Here is a 20804-nt window from a genome sequence, read left to right on the forward strand (position 1 = left end):
TTCGACAAATTAATAGAGTTTAATAACTTTTTCTCTTCCAGTTTGTTACCAGCAGTAATAATCAGTTGGCTGAGAAAGTGAGATTACGGCTTCGATATGAGGAAGCAAAGAGAAGGTAATTTGTGCTTTTCCAGAAATTTGCCGTTTCTGTTGTTATGAGTAATCGTGTCATTTAGCATCTGATATGTTTGGACAAAATACACAAATCGGACATACAATCGAGACCTTTGTGGAGATCCTGCCAACTGTTCCGCCTGGGGGGTCCGCTGCTATTGTTGCAGCTCGTTCTGAAAGGAAAAGGAGAGTTGGTTCTGGAACTTTCCTGTCCATAGTAGGGAATGTTTATCAATACTGACGCAGCTATGACTGTGTAATCTATCAGTGCACGCAAGTCTTCGTCTCAGAGCAAGGCACACATGGTGCACATGGTGGCAATCCTGTAAAAGTGTTTATACACTAAAATCGTCCTAAGAATACCTGCTGATGATGTTTGAATGGATTTGTGCACCGATAACTGATGTCAATGTCAACTAGCAGAACAGACGTGCACTATTACTTTGTGTTTAGCCATATGCAGTACATTAATTTTTATTATGGAATCTATGAATTGTGTATTAGTACTTTGGGGTTTGCTTCCTGAAAATGTAGTAGGTGAATACATAGTTGACGTGTTCATGTCACTCACTCTTGTACTCTAATGTTGCTGAGCTACTCCTCTCCCATGGATCTCGCCATCTCCCTCAGCACCCTTGACCTTATCACCTTCTCCTGATTTTGACCCTCTACGTGTTGTTGCCTCCTCCTCCCTGAGACTTACAGCAAACTTTTGCAACCTTTATCTTAACACCTCCTTCTGACTGTCACCCTCTCCATGTTTTACCACCTTCTCTTTCACAGTTTTCCCTTCAATCTTGTAGCTCTTACCACTTCCTCCCTCATCACTTCTCTTTGCTCCACTCTCTCCATGCTCCAGCCACCCCCAAACTTGAGCCTTCTGCTGCTCCAACCGACACTGGCACGCTGGAGGCTATGGCTTGCATAGTGCTCACCCTGAGTTGGGCTCGTGATGTATGGCTGCACCTAGGTTAGGCAATTGGTGGGACTGGGATCTGCTGCTGACCCTGTGTGCATCTGCCTCACTTTGGGGCTCGAGGGCTCAACAAAGCCTTTATTTAGTTGGGCTGCCATCTTTTTTTAAAAAGATTTTGTTTTATGGTAGTTACAACACTTAATTTGCATTTTTAAGAAAAATGACAGGGTGAATGGGTTAACCAAATTCCCTTTATGTAACCCCCAAGAGGCAATTCAGTTTGGGATGCACAGTATATAAATGGTTGGTTTTAGAATGATGTAATTTGAGATTGTTTTAGGGAGCATCTTATTATTTTTATTTTTTTGTGTTTGCATTTTTATTGGCTTTACTATAGAACAGCGATGCATGAACGTTTACACAAACATTGGATGGACTGGCCATGCACAAGTCCATTATTTACATCAGCTTCAAGAACCTCCCCCAAATTCCTTCGTACAAGTTCAATTTACTCCTTTTTCTCAAACTTAACCTGTCCATTTGAGACATTCTGCATAAATCATCAATCCAAGCAGGCTTGCTAGGACAGGGACACTTCTCCAGTCCCTCAGAATGATCTTTTTTTGCAGAAAGAGCTGCTCTAAAAAAAAAAAACAGCACCTCTGTTGGTAGCTCAAATCTTCCAATAGACTATCATCCCAGATTACTGTAGTCTGAAAGTCAAAATCCATATCTGTTACTAAAACTCTGTTCATGGTTCTTGTGACTTCCAACCCAAACCGCCTCACCTTTGAGCATTTCCAGATCATATGTTCGAATGATCCTTCCACATGACCACAGCCCCAACAAACGTCCATATCACTCAAACCTCTCTCAAACATTTTGACTGGAGTCCGGTATACATTGTTCATTATTTTGACCTGGCAGACTCTCTCCCCTAGATTCAGCGACGTTAAGGCAACCTTTCCACACATCCTTTCCCATCTCCCAGCCCTCACCTCTGAGCCCAGGCAATCTGACCAGCCCCCGAGCAGTTGTTCATTTGGTACCTTGGAACTCATCAGGAATGTGTACATTTAGAAGCACAGTGACCCTTTGCTTTAAGTGTCAATGATTGTCTCCTAAGAGGATCATCATCAGATACTTTCAGCTCCCTCAATACCAGCCTTAATGTATGATATTCACTGTATGTGCATGCTTGAAGGCCTTTTGTGGTAACCAAATTATGGAACGGTAACCACTTATCATCTTTGATCAGATCTCTGATCCACTACACCCCACTTCACCAGAAAAGCGGTTTCCTGACATATCGATTTAACTAAATTGATGACCTTGCTGGGACAGTATCCGAATCCCAGTCCTCTTCTCCAATTCTGCCACATTCTCCTAAAAAAAAAATCTGATGCTGTATGATCCTTTATGTTCATGGATATCAAGAGTGCCTCAGGAGAAAGTGGCGTGTTCAGACTAGTCTCCACCCTTGCCCACTCGTCAGGCGAGCTCTCAAGGAACGGTACCAGAGGGATGGCTGAAAATGATTGATGCCACAATGCAAAATCTGGGATCCCGAGACCCCCTCTCTCGCAAAAGGGAGTTGTAACTTCCACAAGCTGTGGCTGTTTTTTTTCCCCACAGGAAGTTTTGCACAAGCTGTCCATCTCCTTGAAACTTTTCTTTTTTAATTGTGGTGGTAACGTGCTCATCACATAATTCAAGCGTGATGCAGATGATCTTTTGATTGCATTAACCTTCCCCCAGAGTGATGACTTTAAATCGGATCATCTTATCAGTTCCTTCTTCAGTTTCAATATTATGCTCTTCATGTTAACACCTACCATGCAACAAATCTAATTTTTTAGCCACACACCCAGATATTTAATTTGTTCTGGACACCAATGAAATCCAAGCCCTCTGACATGTGCTGGTGCAGGCAGACGAATCCGGTATTGCTTCAGATTTTACCCAATTGGTTTTGTATCCTGGATAAGACTGAAAGTCTTCTATTTGCTGCATTAGTGCCAACAGTGAGGCCCCGGGTCTGTAGCACTAACCGCATGTCATCAGCATATACCCATACCTTCGGCAATACATCTCCATACTGTACTCCTTCTATCTCTTCACTGCGATGTATCCTCTTCACATATACTGAACAGAGGCGACAGTGGGCTACCTTGTCTTGTTCCGTGACCCAGTTCAAATGGCTCAGATGACCATCAATTTCTATTCAAAGCCAACGGCAGCTGTGAATAGAGTAACGATATCCATTGTTCGATCTCTGTACCAAATCCATAGAGTTTCAAAATTGCAAACGGGAAACGCCACTCAATTCTGCCAAATGCTTTCTCATTGTGCAATGAAAACACAGCCACTCCAGAGTCCAACTTATTGTATTCCTGCAATGTCAGTATTAATTTCTGCATGTTGGTTGAAAGGCTCCTTTCTTTCACAAAGCCGCACTAGTTTGGATTGATTAGATTCTCCAGGTTATTTTCGACCCTCAAGGATAGTTTTTTGGCAAGGATCTTATTATCAGTATTGATTAAATTGATGGACCTATAACTCTCTAGAGAAGTCGCCAGTTTCGCATTCTTTAGCAATACAGAGATTGATGCAGGTTTTGTCGATGCTGGCAATACATCTATCTGGCTAGACTCGATGAATACCTCAAGCAGGATCTCATAAACTACTCTCTGCATGATTCAGTAAAACTCAGCAAGTAGCCCATCCGGACCAGGGCACTTCCCACCATTAATGTGTAATGCTGCCCCCATCAATTCTTCCACCGATAGAGCTAGGTCCAAAGATGTTTTAAAAGAGTTTTGTAATTCATTCAAGCCACAATAATTCAGGTAGTTCCTTAAGCTTTCATCGGGTCAGAGACCTTCAGAAATATATAATACAGAAAAGAAGTCATGGAATTCTGTATTAATCTTAGCTGGGTCAAATGTTAGCTCTCCTGGGGCTTGATGTATTGCGCTAATTCTTTGATCTGCTACCTGGACCCTCAAGTGTTGTGTGCCAACATTCTGTCACATTTTTCACCTCCTTCATAGTAATTACACCTGGTTCTAAAAAGGAGTGTTGCTGCCCTTTTAGATAATATATTGTTCAGCTGACATTTACTACGGGTTAACACCTCGCCGGTCTCTACTGTTGGATTAGTCACGTACCTCCTCTCTAGCGCTAGCACTTGAGCTTGCCGGGCTTTCAACTCGCACTTCAACATTTTACTCCTTATGCTGGATAGACCTATTAACAAGCCGCGCATATAACATTTAAATCCTTCTCAGGTCGATATCGCAGACCAATTCACAGATATAAAGAATTCAGCCTCCTTCACAATATTATCAACCAGTTTAGTGTCATTCAAGAAAGCAGTATTCATCTTCCAGTAATTTGATTTTGGCATTATGAAAGATAATGACATCTATATCCGAACTGGCGCATGATCAGAGGTCAGTATAGCGTCCACATATGCATGCAAGAAATGTTGTGTGCAATTTGTGAAAAAACATTGTGGCATTTTGAGGTATGTATAATATTTACCAGTTGTATTGGTTAGCCTCCACACATCCACAAAATGGAACTTAATCAATTCATGCAAAGACATATGATTTCTGCCTCTACAATTTTCAGTGCCTCCACTCCGATCTACATACGATCCATTGTTTCATTAAAGTTTCCACCCAGAAACATATCTACATGTCCAACGCCCTGAAGAGATTGGGCGAGAGACCTGAAAATTTAGCCACCCGCCCCGATTTGGGGCATAAATATTGCAGATTCCAATGATGGAATCTTGTAGTTTGATTGACACATAAATGATCCGGCACTCGTCATGCTTTTTACTCCTAAAGGCAGACCTTTCCTCAACAGAATACAATCTTCTCTTGAATTTCAACAGTAACTAGATGAGAATACTGAGAACACCCAACCCCTACTCATCACATCCACATTTGTGTCCATCAAAAATGTCTCTTGTAGAAAGGATTTGTCCGCTTTCATTCTATCCAAATGATCAAGTACCCTTTTGCGTATATTCAAATCATTGAGCCCATTTACATTCCAAGAAATCCCTTTCGGACTGTGCTTGCCCCGAGATATCATGATGAAAAATCCACTGCATTTGGCCGCCTCACTACACAGAAACACAGACAAACTTACAAGAAACACCACCAAAAGACTTCCTGGTATTATCATGCAAGGCCGCAGACTCCACACAGTTACAATTGTGTTCAGAACTATTCCAAAGCCTAATATCCCCCCCGCCCCCGCATAAACCACACCCATAAAATACATTCCAACCACTATTACAATGTGTTAACAAACCCAACAGACCGGGTTCAATGGCCCAAACCATTTGCATATCCCAAATAGTTAAGCCTTCACTTTCTGAACTTGTTATCCATGTTGATATGACTTAATTTCCTGCTAGGCATAACATAAGCAATGCAGTTCCGATTTCACCTCTATTCTGCTCATAAGAATAGTTCTCAAAGCGCCCAAACCTTCAAGCTCATAGATCATCGCGGAATCCTCCATACTTTCCATAGCACAGGGTTCCACGTTCAGTTTCAGAGCTATCCTCGAGTATGATCTCCCAATAGCACTGCGGCTCACACAGAACGGTCCACACGTATAGCGCGGACGTCTTAAAAAGGTGAACATCTCCACTGGAAGTTTGATGGTCATGATTTGTGTTTGAAGAGCTTGAAAACAACCCTAGTTTACATATTTTGCCATTCATCCTCAATACTCTTCAAAAGAAACACATTTAAACGAAAACATACATTTAAAACCTAGTCATAAATAAATATAGGCAATGTATGTATCAAGTCACGTGTGTCCTGCACGGCCTCCATCCATCATTATTTAAAATCAGAACACGTTTGTTTGACCAGTGGCATTTGCATGTGCGTTCATTTGTATATATAGGGTGGTTATAAATTATAGCTCCGCATTATATATATTCTTCCTGCGAGCCACCAGCATTTTGTCCCTGGATAACCCCCTTTCCATCTCTTCACCATTTTTACCTCCGGAACTGCGTGCTTCACTTGTTAGTGGTGCTTAAAACATGCTATGGCAGATGTGCCAACCAATGTTAGCACCATCACGTATATCTTCATTGTGTCATTTAAATTCTATGTGCAATTAGAGTGACGGCTGCAATCCCATTCATGTAATAATGTAACGTTTAAATCTAGTCGGGTCAGTGACTAGAAGAGGTCCCTTTTAACGCATCCAATCCAAATAGATAGCAGAATGCATCTGGGCCAACATCATTAAAATGTCAAACGGACTCTCCATGTGTCCAAATGCATGCCCCACACTCATCTCAATAATACAAAGTCCTTGTACTTTGCTAGAGACCTGCATTATTCAGTCCCCTACGCAAACCTTCCTCTCGCCTCGTGAAAGCCACACAACTTAACCTAAAGCCAAAAGCGTGTTCACCAAGGGAGCCCTTAGCTAAAATCCCTTGCTTCAGAGACTACTGCGTTTCACCCATCGTTAAACAAATAGCGCAATCACAGGGCTTTTCACACATGGTGCAGCGCTCCACTTGAATATATAACTATACCACGTTTCTGCCTAGTTTCAAACTCCATTACATTAAAAGCTTGTTGTGCGTATCGACCAATCGGCATTATTCAATCCCCTGCGCAAACCCCCCTCTCACCTCAACAGAGCCTCACAACTTACCCTGAAGCCAAAAGCATATATTCCAATCACACCATGTGAGCGTTCAGATAAAATCCCCAGCACCAGTGGCTGCTGCGCTTCAACCAAAATCTGGGGGTCATTCTCTCTGCCTACTTGTCTATGGCAAACCAAGTCACGGTCGTCTGCCAGGCAGGCCAATACCAACTCAAGGTCCTTAAGAGGGTCCTCCCCATGATTCCGTATCGTCTCCGTCAGCCGGTGGTTGCGGCTTTAGTTCTATCTCGCCTAGACTACTGAAACTCGCTGTATTTAGCCCAGCTGATTGGCCTTATTCAGCGGTTGCAGCGCAGCCCGGTTGGCAACTGGCACTCCTTATGGAGCCATCATCATCCCAGTGTTGCGCTCCCTTCACTGGTTGCTGGTCAGCCATTGCATTAGATTCAAGGCCCTGTGTATAGTTTACTGTGCTTTTCATTCCCAAGGCGTTGAATTTCTCCAATCTAAATTCTCCTGATATCAAGCTTGGCGTGCTCTGCGCTCTTCTACTGTAGATCTTCTGACAGTACCCAGTTTTCGGCACACTAGGATAGGCCGCCGCGCCTTTTCCATCGCGGCAGCCAACCTTTGGAAGGGACTACCACTCCCGATTAGGAAACCATCTGTAGCGCCCTGATTCTCTTGGGCGACCGTGCGCTTAAGAAATTAACCTAATCTTACATAACCCTTTATTAAACAAACACAATCTCGGTAATGTCACACCCGGCGCACCGCTGGCCACATGATGGAGCACCACTTTATGTATATCCGAAGAAATACAGGAGCATAGTCAAAAGGCTAGCCCTCTCTTTGACGTACAGGAGGTGCGTGGACGCTATAGACCAGTTAGGTTTAACTTGTAGCCTAACCAATTGATTACACAACTGTTGTGGGACACATACAGATAAAACAAAATGTATTACTATTTCAATTAAATATAAAAAACAAACAATAAACCAGGGACTCAATCATTAGTCCGGTACAGAGCAGGAAAGGTACAGTTCTGTACGGGGTGTGGTTAGTAACAACAAAAGTGGTATTCCTGGCACTGTTGGAACATTAACAGTACGTATCGTCTAAGTTAAACTTAACTTGTCTGTAGCATCCCGCACCGCCTGTGCGTCGAAGAGATGGGTAGCTTTTTGACTCCTGTATTTCTTTGGGTAATCAGGATATAAATAAAGTGGTGCTCCATGTGAATCCTCCCTTTCTCCATAGCAGCTTTCAAAAATCTTCTCTTTGGCACTCGACCTAGATAAAAATGTCATGTCGAGGTTTTCCATTGACAGGTCTTCCCACTCTGTATGCACTATCTAGGTCTCTTTCCCGGAGAAGCTTGACCATTTCTGCAAGAGTTTTGTCAAAATCCAGATTCTCTGGTAGACCTCCCAGGAATAAATGGAGTTTCCTAGGCTTCAGGTTTTCTGCTCTCAAAGATGACACCTCTTTTTGCAGATCCTTCTATCCTCTGAAGCTCCCGCTAAACTCAGACGTCAGACCTTTAGTATCATTTTCTACTTTTCTACTTTCGTCATCCTTGTCTCCAGATGTCCAACTATTGAATTGAGTTCAGCGAGAAATGCGCATCTCTCCTGCATCACTAGCCACTTTAAGAAGAAGGTTGTAGATGACCCCGGGCCCAGGAGCCTCCTCGGAATCTGGAAACTGCTTTGTCTTCTTAGGAATAGAATCGAACATCAGTTTTGTTTTTGCTCATATTGAGGTAAAATCAATGGTAAAATCTCCAAAACAAGGAGAGGGTGTGAGCTGCTGAATTGGGCTGCAGCCTAGTTAGCTGACATTCCAGACTCTCTGGGCTGCCGTCTTTGATGATAGTCTCCACTTCCAGACCATCTCTACTGATGCCTTTGTGGGACCCGACTCTCCTGTCCCCTCAGAGTGTGAATTCCAAGATGAAAGATCTTGTGGTAAGCTTTCTGAATCGTCCGAATGAGCACAGGATGTTGGTTCACAGGGAATTTGTAGTGACAGTGCTATGCCAGTTGACAATGACTCTATGACTTTGCATCATGTGTGCGATAAGACCCACAGCTGAAGAACCTTCAAAGGTGCAACATTGTAGCAAGCACCTGTCATCAGAACTCTTGGACAGTCTCTCACACTTGCCATTAACTTCTTTGACACTGCGGCCAAATAACCAAAAGTTGGCAACATTGTATCACGTGAATGGTGTTGGCTTTGGTGGAATCAAGTGTTTATTTTCCCTTGCTAAGTTCTTGGGTCTACATAGAAAGATCTTCAGGTTCTGTCAGTTGAGGAGGAAGCCCACTAACATTGTCCCACACATTTTAAATTGTTCAGTCTGGGTAAATTGTATATTGTTTTTTTTTTGTTTTTTTTTTACGATGACTGGCCTTAGCTATTAGAGTTCTGGGGACAGTGCAGGTAACTAAGACTTGCAATTGAGCACTGTGATTTTTTTGCTCTATAATGGGGACCCGGGAGGGGTGACCAGGGGATCCTTCACATGCTTCCCCGGGCCCAACAGCTGCTGTCTTGAGGAGGCACCTGGTCTCGAGATTCTCCCATAAGCAGTCCCAGAACCAGGCAGTGCACTTCATCATAATGCCTGGGCAATAAATTAACAATTGCTGTAACTTTCTAACTCTAGAGCAGGGATCATTGACGTGCCTCTTCAGAGATCCAATTTGTTTTTTGTTGAAAAAACAAAGTCAAGGATACAATTCCGCAACTGAGGGATTTTGTTGAACAGTGAGAATATCTGATCTAGATCATAAAGAAACCTTTATATTTTCAGCAAAACCTCCGCTGGCATCTACAGCTTTAAAACTTTTGTTTTAAGTCCCTCCGCATGTATGCTGCCTCATTCCTCAAATGAGCGTATACATTGCATATCCCTGAAGGATCTTAGTACTAACAGTGTTTTTCCAAGTGCATATCTCTAAGCACAATATCAGAAGAGCTATTTGATGACTGATATGGCTAAATATGATCCTGTCATGATAAGTGGGAATCCATTTAAATGTCTTTACTTGATGAAGATGTTGGGCTGCAAATTAATTCAAATCTGCCAGTCTTTCAGTAGGACAAACATGCTTTCATTCAGCAGCTCCACGACAAATCTCCTCTCCCAGTACCTGCCAGTCAGTTTTGCACATAAAGGGAGACTCTTGGTTGGGTTGGTGAGTTCACAAATGTCACCTAGATTGTTTCTCAGCACTGTATGCAGCTGCTCCAGCGCCCAAGACTTATCCTCCTCTCCCGCAAACCTCAACATAGCTTGCAACATTCTTTCTATACCAAGGTTTCACCATCAGCGTGACATCCATCATAAGGGAAGCCATATGCTGCGGCGCAATACAGTTTAATGGGTGATGGGGGTTCAAAAATGTGCATCTTCAGAAACTGTCACGTGTTTCCCTTTTTTCAAATACATTGCCAGAATGTGGAGTGCTGCAGTAAGATGACCTGTCTTTTGTTTTCTTCCACAGGATCGCTTTCATCAAGATACAGCTGTCTAAGCTGGATAGTGAAGCGTGGCCGGGGGTGCTAGATTCGGAGCGGGACAGGCTAATATTAATAAATGAAAAGGAAGAACTTTTGAAAGAAATGCGATTTATTAGCCCTAAAAAATGGACACAGACTGAAGTGGAAAGACTACAGCTGGAAAAGAAACGTTTAGAGGAAGACCTTCAGGCTGCTAGAGACACACAAAGCAAGGCCCTAACGGAGCGGTATGTACCTCCATCTGAATTATTGTTGAGAAAAAAGGTGCAAAGGTTGTTACTTTATGTTTTTCTAAATCTTACATTTTTGGAAATGTTTTCTTCTCCTTCATTTTTGGAAATGTTTCCGGTGAATTAATTGAAATACCTTTTACTGAATACAAGTTAATTGATATTATTTTCTTTGAAAAAGTATTTGGTGATTGATCATTCAGGGTTGCACGATAAGAATGAGGTGGGGAAGTTTGCGCCTAGAAACACTTGTTTACAGGTGCGTTATAAATGCCATAGCATATCAAGTTGTCGGGGACTTTTTGTGGGTTCCAGGCAGGCTGTAGGATACGACTGTTTTGGCATCCATGACTAAATAACATTTCCCACTGATTGAGTGAATTCAGGAGCAATTTTCAAGTGTACATGGGCTCATTGCTGCTATGCACATATTTGTATATCTGGCCTACTTGAGTTAGAAAGGCAATAACCGCCCTGGCGTATGAGCTCTGGGGATGCATTTCCACTGAAGTACTGACCTTAATAGGAAGCGGTATGGCACACGGTGAGATACTGGCATGCTGTGGCGCTTTACACTCAGATGCACTTTCTAGTGCGCTGTTGGCTCTGCAAGTTTTTCTTGAGCTCGAGACAAGGAGGGAGCGGCGAGAGTGCTGTTAAAGATTCTGTAATGCACAAACATTTCAAAAGTGTAATTCTAGGCAACGACTTGCACTATTGCCACGCGGTCACTGGTTTAAAGGAAAATAGGTTAGCAAAAATTACCTATTGCACAGATGTGTACGAATTTACTACATTTATTGTAAATAAAGCTAATTGATTCATTTCTCCTGTGCAGTCTGAATAAGTACTGGCAGGAGAAAACGCCATTAAATCTAGGTTGTATTGCACTTTAATTTGTCAAAATTTGAAGATCTCTCCAGAGTGAGTGCAGAGTGCCTTTGTCTTGCAATTATTATCCACGACCTTGGTCTGAGCAATGTCCAGGTTAAAGGATGTGAATCTCAAGTTATGCATCCTCGCAATCCTATGCTGCCATTTTTCCATAGTAATATTTAGTCCGAATGACCCGCACGTAGTAGGCGCATTCTCAAGATCACCTCATTCAATTATTCATGATCATTTCTGAGGCTTGCCTAGTGTGCAACAGGAGCACCCTATCATTGCTTATTCATAGAAAAGTGGGCTAGGCACTGCTTGAGTAGGCATAACATCATTTTAGACATTTTTGAAATTCTGTACATTCATTCACAGGGTTTCTCTTCGTAATGGACACTTCTGAGGCACGCAACATTACTTTAGAACTGAGCTGCACTTTCAGACTGAGTACAAGACAGTGCAGTGCCCAGATAGCCACAAAATAGTGACTCAAATGCCTCTGTGTTTCCAAGTGTATCAGTTTGAACTTTAAATAGTTCAAGATGATCAAATGGTCCTGGAAGTTATAGAAGCAAACAGAATATCATTCCTATGGGACAAATGGCATGACCTCATGAGCCTTAACCCGGGCAGGGATCATAGGGAGAAGGATTGCTAAAAAGCTGCAAACTAGTGGAAACAATCCTGTTTTGTTTGTATATGTTTTTTTCGTGTACTGGTTAGATTTTAGGAGAATCAAGTTGATATTTAGATTGGATGGACAGCGAGATGGACTGCTGTTAAAATATGTTTGAGCAGTGGGAGCAACTACGTGAATTTCCCTTTGAGGTAAATGGGAATAGAAAGAGTTACTAGAGGTGAAATGTGGTGTATGTTGTTGTGAGATCTGTACCTTTGCGCATAGATGTGTGGTGGACTGGGGTGGACTGGAACCAAAAGAGTCCCTGGAAAAATGTTTGAATGTGGCCCCATATTGCACATTTTCAGCAATCACAACCCTTTTCCTATGGGAGAATTTGGAAATAAAATAGGTTGCCACACAAGACGCCCACTGTGCAGAGGCCTACCAGGAAACCCCTAGGGTTCCCTGCAGGCTGGTCTACCACCGGTGGTGGAGGTCCTTGCGATTCCTTCACCACTATTCAGATGGGGAAGTGACACAGGCCAAGGGAACAACAGAATACATTAGGATTGTGTAAGAGTCAGCAAAACATTTTGTTCATACAAAAAATGGAAAGCTTTGAGTAAGGTTGGTTTGTTTGTTTGTTTGTTTATTATTTGTAATGCGCCAGAATACCCTAGGGTAACAAGGCGCAGCAGTTACAAGAATTTGCTAAGCTTAGTTGCAATAGTAATACCATATACATACACAAATACACAAGATGATAATAGCAAAGGAATCTATACATATATACAGGTTAACATATGGGAGTACAGTATAATCAGATGACAGAAGGGGGTACAAGACTTAGGCTTGATGCGTTTAGAGGAGGTGGCCATTGAAGGTGGCCAAGTGAACACATGTTTCCTTAATGGCGTGTGAGCGTTCAGGAGTAATCAAAGAATGTCAACAATGTTCAGAATGTTGGTGACTTGGAGCCCGATAGAATCAAATATCTGAGTCTCAATAGAGTTTGATCGCATCACAGGCAATAGCTAGACTAATAATCATAGAATGAAGAGTGTTGCTGTGCCATGGGTTTCGGTTTTGAGAAACCGGGTGGGTAAATATTATTCCGTAACCTACCCTTTGTTAACCCAAAATTATTGCAATAAATGCTGCGGTGAATATCACATCTAGTCGTATTGGCTAAACAGATGGGATACCTGAAGTGAGAAAAGAAACACACAGTCTATGTAAAAAAGTACAAAATAGTTTTGTATTAACAGCATAAAGCATGAAACAGAAAATTGTTTGTTGTCATTGAAGGCATAAGCAGAAAAAGCAAATAACAAGCAAAGGAACAAAAACACATACCCTATACATTCATATTCCTTAATCATACGATATGTAGGTTTCAAATCTGGGCGGTGGTGTGGGGTAGAAGGGGAAGCATGCATAGAAGGAAATTGAATGATAAGCCAAAGTAGCGAGGAGAAGATGTAAAGTTGTGATAGCAGCAAAAGTGAGACAGAATCATTCCTGTCCTAACATAGTGCTACGAGCAAAGCATTAGGCTAGACAACAATTTGTTCAGATTAGGTTTGGGAGTGTCACTTTGTTGCTCCCAGTAGAGGTCTAGGTTGAAAATGCAGATAACGTCCTGGTAGCATTTTATTCTTCCTCTGATGTGGCTTTGTTTTCCGAGGCTTAAATTTGCCAACGCGGTGGGGGAATGAGTTCAGAGGGTAAAGAAAAGAAAAAACAATCTGTGTGTGGGTGAATCTCAATAACCCACACTCCACTCACATTTGTTGCGTTTCCGCGGTTTGGAACCAAAAGGATTTTGGAACCAAAAGGATTTTGGAAAAATGAAGTATTCCGCCTTCATCAAGGCAGTGAAGAGAAAGTTCTTGGTGGTTAAAGGTTTGTAATCATCCCAGGTGTAGACTGGAGGAAACCGGGCTCCTGGGTGTATGTGCCTCTGTTTCTAATATCCGCTCAACTGGGTTGAAGTCCAGACAAGCTGCATGGCAGGTGTTGTCTTGATCTGGGGGTGAATGAGCCGAGTGCTCAATGTCGGCAAATCCTCAAGCTTGGGGATTGCGTGCAAGAGGAAAACAGCCGCTGGGTGCTGGTCATCCGGAGATAGTGCCAGGAGGTGTCTTGATCCTGAGTGAATCCTGGACCGTGAAGGTGCACTGCGGCTCGCGTGAGCAGGGGCTGCTTTGTCGGTAGTTGGCAGAATTTTAATCAGAGCCGTCTAGAAACGGAGGCGGCTGGCAAGCAAGGACTGTGCTCGCTTTGGAACGCTGGAGGCGAGTCTCTGCGCTCGTAGTATGCAGGTTGATGGCGGCCGCGCCGGATTGCAGCGTCACCTGGAGCTGCCAGATCTGCTCTCCCTGCTGAGTCAGTGCAGGGCAGGAGAGCTAGACTAATGTCTAAGGTCTTGGCATCTCTTCAGGAAAGGTTTGGCGTCCCAACTTCCGGCAGGGATGTTACTGGCTCAGTGTTCTCCCCAAACCTAAAATGAGGATTTCCTTACCAGCCATGAGTGGGAGTTTGATTGGGTCCTACAGGGCTTAGGGAAAGACTCTTCTAACTTCCTCCTACACTGTGGGAGGGTCCTTGGTATCCCCCTTGAAGGGTCATTCCCATGTGACTTAGTCACAGTGAAAAGACAGATTGGGGGTTGCTAATCTGTTACACATCAACTGTTAGCACCACTAGGCATTAAATCTACTTTTTTAAATGTGAATTTACCACGATGGAATCTCAAGGCAGAGACTTGTGCCCCTGAATAGGTCATGGTAGCTTGCTGCGACAGTCTGGGTGAAATGATGCATGCTACATTACTTTTAGTAGGATGTACAGATCCAAGCACTATGGATGCAGAACAGAAACCAACAAAAACGTTCAGGACTGCTTTAAGACAATTGTTTTCTTTTCTAATTAGACATGTTTTCTGCATGACTATAATGTGTGGTCTATGAGATTATAGGCCCAGCGATAAGATTTGTGAAACCTTAAGGTCTCCTAAGAGTTTAAAAAAAGATATGCAACCTTTTTAATGCAGTTTTTCAAGGTTTGTCCGTGTGTTTCCAAATGGTCATATCCCATTTGCAAATAAAGCAGAGTTTCAACCTTGTGTTTCAACCTTGTTAAGATGTCCTTGTGACCTTGTAATGGCCATGTAGGTAATTTAAATGCGTCACACTTATCTTGTGATTTGGCCACTGCTGGACAGCGAATGTTCAGTGTGCTTACTTTTTATTCAGAATCGTGAGCTAATTCCATTGTGTATTTGGCTGAGCAGAATCATAAGTTAAATCCTTTGCTCAGAAGGCAGAGACTCAAACCATGTGTTGTGCATTCATCTGTTGTCACATCTACACATTCAACGAGGCCCTTCTGTTGCATGCAATCCCAAGTGGAAGCAGAAACGCAGTCCCTGCTGATAAACCAGGAGCAAAGATCAATCTGACCTCTTTCTAAATAGCTCCAATTGGAAATGGCAATGAAATCCACAATGGTGCCCTGAGCGTTTGACCTCCCCTTCCTAGACCATGAGCCTCATTACATGTTAGGAGGTAACCATGCCGCTATTAGTGGCATGGCTCCTCCCTTACCGCATACCGGGTCCGGGTAGGTGGTATGGGGATTTACCGGGTCATTCCGACCCTGGAGGACCCGGTAAGTTCCCATGCCAAATACCATTTCCCATTCCCATTGAGGCCCAATAGGGCTCAATGGGAATGGGGAAGGAGCTAATAATTGCGCTGCCGTTATTAGCTCTGAAGTCCCTTAGCGTGTCCCGTCCTTAACACCTGGTCAGACCAGGCGTTAAGGACAGGACCCGCTGAGGGACCTCGTAGTAGGGCGCTAAGGGATTACCGGCACCAGTGACCTTACCGGTAATCCCTTAGCGCCTACCGTGTAATGAGGCCCCATGTCTCCCAAAGTGAGAAGCCGAGAAGGTTGAGGAACGAGGAGAAGCCGGAGACCAGTATGCAAATCAATCCAGTGAGAACAGCCAATGGTACTTCAATAAATGGATTAAGTCCTAAAAGATATGTCGGGAAGAGATGCAGCAGAGCAAGAGAAGCTGGTGAGGCGTACATGTGAGGTGAGAGGAGGTAGCCGATGAAGCCTGCTGGACAGATGCCCAAGGATAGCTGTGAGCATGAGCTGCTTCTACTTTGGTAGGCGGCCTGGGCCAGATGGAAGACTGTCCCAGAGAGATGAGGGTGTATGAGAGTTTCTGAGACATAGAGGCTGCAGTGGGAAGTCGGCAGCGAATGTAAGAGATGGCATCCATCCCCAGTTGAGTAAGGGGCACTGCAGATGTTGTGGGGTGATCATGGCAGGCTCGATGCGAGCTGGAGACACCTGACTGATAACCACACTTAGTCCCTTCAAAGCCAGAACTGCCACCAATGTTGGAAATTAATGAGCAAAGGAGAAGGAGAGGGAGTATGAGGAAGACCAAGTAGACGAGAGACCCTGAACTTAAGGGTACTTGAGTTGGGCTTGGCGCTGTATGTTGGGAAATGTAGTCCAAGTACCAAAGTGTTCACTAAAGACTGCCCCTGAGGAAGACTGAGAGGACAGCTCTGAAATTGAATTGTGAGAAACAGTCATTGTCTTAAAGCGTCAATGGGGCATTTGAAAAAGAGAACCCTGACACTGACGAAACGTAGTGAAAGTACCATAGCCACCTAAAAAAACATTGTACAATAAAGGAATGTCTGATATTGCATTCTGTGAACGGTGTGACAGTAGCAAAGCACATAATATAAAGGTTTTCCCCCTGAAATAGCAAGCACTGGCAAAGCCAACCCTTTTGACAAGGGTAGGCATTTGCCAGGCATGGCAAATTAGTGATACCTGTCCAGACGGTGGCAACAGCGTAACAATTGTATGATTACCTGTACATATGATGGCAGTCCCTGACAAATGTGTATCCAGTACCTATACACAAGCCAAAACTGTTGGCTTTGTCAGTGTTTGTTTTTAACACGACTTTAGTGCAAGGAACAGATACATTCAAGTGGCTGAAGTCACACTTGGTTAAGACATTTGTATTTTGCCTGGTGCATATTTACAGCTACAACTAAGTAATTAACTCTCAGATTATTTAGAAATAACAAACACTAACCCTGCTAATTATTTTCTATGCTGCTTGATAGAGCTAGCACAAAGAGAAGCCGTGTATGTTGGGCATGGAAGGGCAGTTAGTGGATGGGAATGGCATAGGGATTTGAATGACCATGGGCAGTCATCAGTGGGTAAATAACCAAACAAGCACCCTCTGGCTTCTCTCCTCCTCACGTCAGCTGTACTCATAATCATTTTGGGTTCGAAGTGCTTCTAATGTGCCAGCTAATAGCCAAAACAGAAAATGCTAGAGGTTATTGCAACCATGTAACCACTTACTGTATCTATACGTTATGCATACTTGCACACGTCTCTTTGTTCCAGGAAGCATTTGAGCACTGCACTAATTTCAGTACAAGTATTTAAACATAATTAGCACCCAAAGCCATTGACTCTCTCGCACCCAAACACAAAATGCTAGAGGTATTGCAACCATGTAACCACTTACTGTATCTATACGTTATGCATACTTGCACACGTCTCTTTGTATGTTCCAGGAAGCATTTGAGCACTGCACTAATTCAGTACAAGTATTTAAAGATAATTAACACCCAAAGCCATTGACTCTCTCGCATCCAACAAAAGACAATATTTTATTTTACTTCACTGCATCTTCAATGTGTTGGGCAGCCTCCAATGTAATGCAACAAAGCGAAGGATAAAGCACGGAACAAAGCTTTCCCTTTCTGTAGAGAATAGGCTCACTAGTACATTGCACCTAATGCATGCTCAAATTCATGCTCATGCTAAAACCTTTCCAGTTAACCCAAATTTACAATTAAAATGCATACCAGGCAAAGACATGTTGTTTATATATTACAAAAGGAAGCCAAGTTTAAGTTACTAGCATATTTCGTGTATTTACAAAGCACACCTTAAACTAATATTTTTTACTTCACCACCATATCTCCAAAACCTTTATTGCCACTACCACTGTGTGCTTATAGCTTCCTTGATCTCAGGAGGGTTCATTATCACTTGGCATAATGACCCACCCCAATGTTTGGCTGGTCGCTATCGCACAATACTGACCCCCTCCCTCACTCTGTAAGTTTGTGTTAAATGTTATGGGGGCTTGCCTTACTTGATTGAGGTCACTGAGCCGATGGGCTGATGTTGTCTCCCCAAGTGAGAGCTGTCCCTCGTCGGGGTGTAATCAGATATCATCTTGCTAACTTACCCGTGTTCTACGGTTGCTTGGTTCCTTCAGAGTCTCACTGGGTAACAGGCTCTTCCACGATCAGACTTCCTTGCACTGACCCCTGGTCTACCGTGCACTTAGGGGCTGTAAATGTAATCCCTACATCCTCCTGCACTTACCTAAAGCCGTGTTGCCCTGGCTGCACTTCACTTCCATGCTGCCCTGATCGCACTTCCCCCTTGCTCTTCCCCCTGTCTTGCACTTCTGTTGTTGCACTTGCACGTTCCGAATGGAGCAAGACCTAGTAGGATTCTTTATCCTGCCCTCCCTATATCGTTCCTCCCTTGTCTTGTCACGCCTAGAAACACTTGTGTACAGGTGCGTTATAAATCCCTTATCATATCTCTGCCGTATTTGGTCATAATTTCTGTGAATATTCTGGTGTCCTACCTTGAGAATTGAAGCTGCGGTGAAATGGTTCTCATCAGAAATCTGAGTTAATTGGGCCTGGTGTGGCTACTCAGCACAACATTACTGACAGTGCTTGCCAAGTAAGTTCTCCGCAACCCCTGCATCCATTCATCGGGCAGCCAGCAGCAATATTGGGATTCGCTGATTGTATGCTGTAATATTTCACATATCGACTGATGTCCCACATTGGTTTTGTGAGACTAAAACACCAGGATTCTGCTTCCACATCATAATGGCAGTGTAATGAAGATGAGAAAAGGTCAATCAATGTTGAGAAGTATTCTGCATTCATTGAGAAAGCTAGGGATGTGGGCCTGCACACCCACTACACTCCAGTGCCTTGCCTCCTATTTACTAATGGTAGCAGTAACATTGCTGTGTCTGTCACTACCCCCATAAACATACACTTAGATAAAATGTATTTTATGTAATACATGTCTGTGTGAATTTTGGCTTAGCACATGTCTGAGCCAGTGGTCCATATAAAGTGGTGACCTTTGCAATAAGACCAGGAGCCAGATTAGCATATGTTGCACAAGTGCAAAGTTGCATGGTATTTGCACTAGGGCAAAGTTTGCCCTAGTGCATAAAACATTGAGGCCATATTAGAAAACATTTGCACTGTGACAAGTGCAACTTTGCATGTTATTATGCATTTATGTATTATAGGCTATTGTCTTAAACCCCTCCAGCAAAGCCTGCAGCGTCTCCATGCTAGATCAAGATGTGCACTTATGCCAAATTAGCTATATGTAACGTCATGAGATGCATCTCACTATGTAACCATATCGCTATCCATGTAACACATTATGTACCTATTTAAACCCACCTGCAATTAAGCCCATTCCATGTAACAGCGCCACAATGCCTCCCGGCTGTTAGCAAAACAATAAATTATCACTAGGGCAAAGTTTGCACTTGGGCAAAAAAACTGTTCTTTTAAAGCATTCTTGCACCAGAGAAATGTTTGCCCTGGTGCTAATACTGAATGGGATTAGTACTAGGGCAAATTTTGCCCTGGTGCAAAATTGCATTGAAAGGATATGGGCCTTGTTAGGTAAGAATGAGTGTATTCCAACTGGTGTGGGACTACACAAGACATCTCTTGGTAAAAGGTAACCCACCTTTTAATATAGGCCTGTTCTACAGAAGTTGTAGTGTGACTAAGCAACCGGGCTCATCTTAAGAGGGGTAATGTATGCTATAGAGCTGTGCAATGAAACCAGTAAATGCAGGTATCCAAGTAAACACACACTTAAAGGTTATAATACATTATTTATTTATTTACCCACAAAGATATGTAAAGCATTCTTTAAAATCAATAATTAGCTGTTACTCACCTGCTGTATTGTTAACTTTTTAAATTGAATCATGTAAGTCATTCAGATGTTACACGTGTTCCAGCACCCAGAGGTGATGTCATTTGAGGTCAGTATGACATGTAAATAGTGTCACCTTTGCAATATTGAGTTTTGAAGGAAGGAAAGGTTAGGGTTAGATTAGAACAGACTGATTCTCCCAAAGGGATGCAGGCAGTCTATTATCCCAGCATTACAGTGTTCAACATTTGAAACCTGTAAGGGAACAAGCACTGCCAAAGCAAACCGGTTCAGAAGGAGGCCTTTACAGCCGCAGTTAATGTTCAAAGTTCTGATCCTCCTCTTCTTAGAAAAAGGTTCTTAAATAGTCAGTGTTCAAAAGGAAAATCACGGCAACTCAAGAGGGGTCACCTTTAGGAAGTACACTCTGTATGGCCAATGCAGGTAATTTGAGGTCAACTTAGTGTAGGGTTAAATCGCACTCCCAAAGGTAGAAAGCAACCCAAATGGTAAAAGGATAAAATACCCCAAGCCCCACAGTACCTTGAAAATTAAGAGAGCATTCCAGCTGGTTGCATTCACAATGCAATGCAGTGGACCCTTGTTCCTGGTCCTGGGTGGTGGTGGTGATGAAAGGGAGGACGTCTAGCAGGCTCCTGCGGCAGCACTCGAGAGAGAGGGACTCAGAAGCAATGGATTTCTGTCGTTTCAACAGCTCTTTGCGTTTTCGGCACCTTTTTCTCAGCACCAATGAAGAACGAAAAGCTCTGGTTAGGATTTCCTT

The 20804-nt window shown here is 43.1% G+C and overlaps 1 protein-coding gene across 1 annotated transcript in view; it reads left to right on the plus strand.

Moving 5' to 3' along the window:
* WWC1 (WW and C2 domain containing 1) overlaps positions 1–20804 on the plus strand; it is a 535977-nt gene that overhangs the window by 340999 nt on the left and 174174 nt on the right. The window contains exons 8-9 of the mRNA XM_069654296.1: positions 42–115; positions 10207–10449. Coding sequence (XP_069510397.1) covers positions 42–115; positions 10207–10449 — 317 coding nt within the window. The remainder of the gene's footprint in view (positions 1–41; positions 116–10206; positions 10450–20804) is intronic.

The sequence above is a fragment of the Ambystoma mexicanum genome, chromosome 3q (assembly GCF_040938575.1).
Source record: "Ambystoma mexicanum isolate Mex_15411 chromosome 3q, UKY_AmexF1_1, whole genome shotgun sequence".
Lineage (NCBI taxonomy): Eukaryota > Metazoa > Chordata > Amphibia > Caudata > Ambystomatidae > Ambystoma > Ambystoma mexicanum.